The 5,238-nt window shown below is 57.7% G+C and overlaps 1 protein-coding gene across 1 annotated transcript; it reads left to right on the top strand.

Moving 5' to 3' along the window:
* Positions 1–1,916: 1,916 nt before the first annotated feature.
* LOC108382522 (ubiquitin carboxyl-terminal hydrolase isozyme L5-like) lies at positions 1,917–2,992 on the top strand. The gene is made up of 2 exons (XM_017638891.1): positions 1,917–2,065; positions 2,125–2,992. Exons 1-2 carry the CDS (start codon positions 1,917–1,919, stop codon positions 2,990–2,992), a joined length of 1,017 nt encoding a protein of 338 aa, XP_017494380.1.
* The last annotated feature ends 2,246 nt before the right edge of the window (positions 2,993–5,238 follow it).

Here is a 5,238-nt window from a genome sequence, read left to right as displayed (position 1 = left end):
TTCTGCTGGGCGGCAGTCAGGCCCAGGCGGCGGTCATGTCCTTCACCGACTGCGGCAACGGCGAGGTGGAGCGCATCACCATCGAGCCGTGCTCCGTCCAGCCGTGTCACTTCGAGCAGGGCCAGCTGGCCAATGTGACGGTGACCTTCGTCAGCCAGCAGAGCGCCGCCTCCGTCTACGTCAAGAGCACCCTGTACCGGGTGGGCCTCTTTCCCTTCGAGCTGCAGGTGCCGGAGACGGATCCGAGCCTGTGTCGAAACGGCGACCAGCAGCGAGACTGGGGCCGGGTGGAGTGTCCGCTGCAGGCCAACAAGCGCTACACCTTTGTCTACAGTCGGCCCTTCCCGGTGTCCACCGCCTACAATGTAAGTCAGATAGATGGATGGGAAGATCCCATTATGATCACTAATCACTCTCTCACTCCCATCCCTAGCCCTTTCACTACTCGAAGCTTCGCTTCCTGAGCGTGGACGGCCGGACGATAGCCTGCGCCGACATGAAGCTCAACTTTAATCGAGCCGCCGAAGATCTGCTGCTGGAGAAGCAGCTGCTCCAGAACAAGCTNGCTGCAGGCCAACAAGCGCTACACCTTTGTCTACAGTCGGCCCTTCCCGGTGTCCACCGCCTACAATGTAAGTCAGATAGATGGATGGGAAGATCCCATTATGATCACTAATCACTCCCATTCCCATTCCTAGCCCTTTCACTACTCGAAGCTTCGCTTCCTGAGCGTGGACGGCCGGACGATAGCCTGCGCCGACATGAAGCTCAACTTTAATCGAGCCGCCGAAGATCTGCTGCTGGAGAAGCAGCTGCTCCAGAACAAGCTTAAACACTAAGTGAGAGAGCAAATAAAAGTATTTCTAAACTGTTTCGAAATTGCATGTTTTGATCACAATAAAAAAAGCTCTCAAAAGAAATATAAGAGCGAGACACTTACATTGGTAGAGGTGTGTGTCCTCGCGCCCGCCTTAGTATCGTCTACTTTCGCCGCTTCAGTCGGCCAATGTCCTCCTTGTTCAGGTACTGAACGCCATCCTTGAAGCGGCCAATCTGGTAGTCCATCTGGCGCACCTCATTCAGGCCCTTCTTCTTTCGGCTGTCGTTCTTGCTGGCGCTGCAATCAAACAAAGTGTGGTTAGTGGCAAATCAAAAACAGGCTAACAACAATGCCAAGGTTACCTCCACTTTCCCTTGCGCATCTCCAGCTGTCCCATTTGAGCTCGTTCCTCCCTCTCCTGGGCCTCCTTTTGCTTGCGCTCTCGAACATTTTCCAGGTGCTTTTTGATGTTGACGCCTCGCGGCTTCTTTGGCTAGAAAAGTAGAATAGTTAGTTCATCAGTTTTATATACTCAACAGCAACAACTCACGATGGCGCCGAGTCGAATGGCCAGCTCCTTCTTCGCCTCCAGCTTGTCCTTGTGCTTGAAGCCCTTGATGCCGAGCATAAACACCTCGTGACGGGCCTTCTCCAGGTCAAAGTCGCCGCTGCCCAGCTTTGGTTTCTGTCCCAAAAAGCAAGTCAGTCCAGATTGAGAAACAAAACACTGGGCACTTACCTTGCTTCGGCTGTTGTCCTGGTGGGAGCCCGGGTGACCCTTGCGGCCCTTGTGTCCAAAGGGGGGCGCCATTCTGGTGGTGGTGGATTCTCTTAAGCTGATAAAATTCTTGTCTAGCTTTGTTGTGCTTCGGCGGCGTCGGCGGCGTGTGTCGGCTGTTGCCACAGCCCCTACTCCGCGTGAGAGCCCTCGAGGGTGGAAATAGTGCGCTACAGTAGCGGCAACGGCGACAGTTGTTGTTTTGTTTGCTACACAGAATTGCCAAATCATTGTCTCCCTCTCTCTCTCTCTGGTTCGCTACCGAGACCGATACAGAATCAGTCCATCACCACCACCATCACCTCCCACCTCCCAACGATGACTACTTCCGGTGCCGGCCACGACGAGTGGTGTCTGATCGAGTCCGACCCGGGCGTCTTCACCGAGCTGATCCGCGGCTTCGGCGCCACCGGCGTCCAGGTGGAGGAGCTGTACAGTCTCGAGCCGGAGTGCTTCGAGAATCTCAAGTAAGTCCGCTTATTCCTGAACATCTTCATTACCACTAAACCCCACTTCTTCTCCTTAGGCCAGTGCACGGCCTGATCTTCCTGTTCAAGTGGGTGGCGGACGACTTCTCCGACGGGAGCCGCCTGACGGACAAGGCGATCCTCGACGAGCTCTTCTACGCCAAGCAGGTCATCCACAACGCCTGCGCCACCCAGGCGCTGATCAGCATCCTCATGAACTGCCACCACGGCGACCTGAAGCTGGGGCAGACGCTGGCGGACTTTAAGGAGTTCACGCGCAGCTTTGACGCCCACCTGAAGGGCCTGTCGCTGTCGAACGCCGACCAGATCCGCGCCGTGCACAACAGCTTCGCCCGGCAGCAGGTGTTCGAGTTCGAGGGCAAGTCGAAGAAGAAGGAGAAGGAGGACGCCTTCCACTTCATCTCCTACATCCCCTTCGCCGGGCGACTCATCGAGCTGGACGGCCTGAAGGAGGGCCCCTACGACCTGGGGCCGATCGCCGAGGGCGACGACTGGGTGGCCACCGCCCGGCCGCACATTGAGAAGCGCATGCAGAAGTACGCCACCGGGGAGATTCACTTCAACCTGATGGCGCTGGTCAGCGACCAGAAGATGGTCCTCTCCCGACGGCTGGCAGAGCTGACGGCGGCCAAGCCAGCGGAGCAGGGATCTGCCATCTCCGAGGAGGTGCAGCTGCAGGTGGAGCACCTGAAGATGCTGATCGGCGACGAGGAGGCGAAGATGGAGCGCTACAAAGCGGAGAACATCCGCCGCAAGCACAACTACCTCCCCCTCATCGTCGACATCCTCTCGATGCTCGCCGAACAGGGCAAGCTGGTGGAGCAGTACGAGAAGGCGAAGAGCAAGTCCATTCAGCAGCTGAAGCTGAAGAAGAAGAAGAAGCCCTCCGGCGAGTCATCATCCTAGGAGAGCACTACCGTTTACCACCGTCCATCTATTATTTTACACACACCACACCACTTCTACTAATGTACTTCATAATAGAAAAAAAAGAAGAGGAGTATCACAACAANTTAGGAGAGCACTACCTTTTTACCACCGTCCATCTATTATTTTACACACACCACACCACTTCTACTAATGTACTTCATAATAGAAAAAAAGAAGAGGAGTATCACAACAACAAAAAGAGTAAACAACAACAAGACTAGTAACTAGACACTACTGATCGAAAATGAGCCGAGGAAAGGCGAGCAACCGCTCCAACTTGCCGGCCACCCTCAGCAGCGAGTAGTCCGCGAATCGGGGCCCGATGAGTTGCAGTCCAATCGGAAGGTGGCTGATCGGGTGGACCTTGACTGGGAGAGAGATCGCCGGCAGTCCGGCCATGTTGGTGGGCTGCGTGCAGTAGTCCTCCTTGATGGCCTCCTCGGTGCTGTCCAGCAGCGACCAGTCTCGGTAGCTCATCGTCCCCGTCACCGTGACCGGCGTCAACAGACACTGAACTCCACTTTCTCCAGNAGATCGCCGGCAGTCCGGCCATGTTGGTGGGCTGCGTGCAGTAGTCCTCCTTGATGGCCTCCTCGGTGCTGTCCAGCAGCGACCAGTCTCGGTAGCTCATCGTCCCCGTCACCGTGACCGGCGTCAACAGACACTGAACTCCACTTTCTCCAGCAAAAACTGCGGCAAAGTCGTCGGTGATGAGCCGCCTGAGGGTGAGCGCCTTCTCGTAGTACCGCTGGTAGTGCTCACTCAGCAGAAAGTAGTTGCCGGCGATGATGCGCCCCTTGACGATGTCGTTGAAGGCCTCCTCACGCGTGGCCGTGTACTCATCCTCAAAGGTCAGTGTGCCCGCCCGGCCACTTCGATGGCCGTACTGGACGCCGTCGTAGCAGGCAAAGTTGGAGGCCACCTCGGCGGTGTTGAGGATGCTGTAGCAGGGCAGGGAGTACTTGGTGTGCGGCAGGGAGACCGAGCTGATGCGGGCGCCCGCCTTTGACAGGAGCTCGATCGTCTCGTCCCAGGCGGCGGCGATGCTCGCGTCCAGGTACGACGGGCGGTACTCCTGGGGAATGCCGATCCGCAGACCGGACAGCTCCAGCTCAGAGTTCTGAGGCTTCAAGTCCACCTCCACAGTGGTCGAATCCCGGTGGTCCAGGCCGTGAAGTTGGGCAAAGACGGCGGTCACGTCCTCCACCGTGCGGCCCATCACCCCGGGCACGTCCAGCGAATGGGTCAGCGGAATCAGCCCGAAGCGGGAGATCAGCCCGTAGGAGGGCTTGAAGCCGACGATGCCCACCCTGGAGGCGGGGTTGCGCGTCGAGCCGCCCGTGTCGCTGGAGAGGGCGGCAAAGGAGGCGCCCGTGGCCACGGCGACGGCACTCCCGCCGGAGCTCCCGCCGGGAATGAACCACTCCTCGGGCTGTTGGGCATCGCCCACAGGCAGTGGAGGAGAAGAAGAAGTTTCACTGAGCAACCTAAACTTGAGTCCACTTCTCCAGGGATTGTACGTCCGCCCAAAGAACGACTCCGAGCAGGCGGCGCCCATGGCAAACTCGTCCATGTTGGTCTTGCCCACCATCACTGCCCCGCCGCCCTCCTCGGTGAGTCGCTCGACGACGGTGGCGTTGAAGGGCGGCACGTACTTGGCGAGCATCTTCGAGGCGCAGGTCGTCGGCACGTCCTTCGTGCTAAAGTTGTCCTTGAAGGAGAGCGGTATGCCGTCCAGAAGGCCCAGTGGCTGACCTGTAAAAAAGGCATTAAAAAGCTGAACCACCATCCTCTTGTAATCCCCTTACCCTTGGCAAACCTCTCCGCCGAGTGGCGAGCCTGCCGTCTGGCCACCTCCTCCGGCACGGTGATGAAGGCATTGAGAGCGGCGGTCTGCCTGATGCGCTCCAGCGTCGCCTCCAGCAGCTCCACCGGCGACAGCTGCCCGCTGAGCAGCAGCCTGTGGACACTGCCGATGGACTGGTTCAGCAGGGGCAGGGACTGCTCCTTCGTGATCTTCGTCGTCAACTTGAGCATTCCTGGATGATGATGGTGATGGTGGTGATCTGCTGATTTGAAAGCACATGCTGTGTGCAGTGTTTACATGACATCTCCCCGAAAGGGACAAGTGTCCGACGAGACAGCTGTGCACAGTTGCAGCCTTCGTTTAGGCGGGAAATGAGCACTGTGCACTGCTGATGATCACTGATTCCCTCCAAAAC

The sequence above is a fragment of the Rhagoletis zephyria genome, unplaced genomic scaffold (assembly GCF_001687245.7).
Source record: "Rhagoletis zephyria isolate East Lansing unplaced genomic scaffold, Rhagoletis_zephyria_1.1 Rzeph_scaffold_27337, whole genome shotgun sequence".
Classification (NCBI taxonomy): domain Eukaryota; kingdom Metazoa; phylum Arthropoda; class Insecta; order Diptera; family Tephritidae; genus Rhagoletis; species Rhagoletis zephyria.
This window is presented reverse-complemented; position numbering and strand designations above follow the sequence as displayed.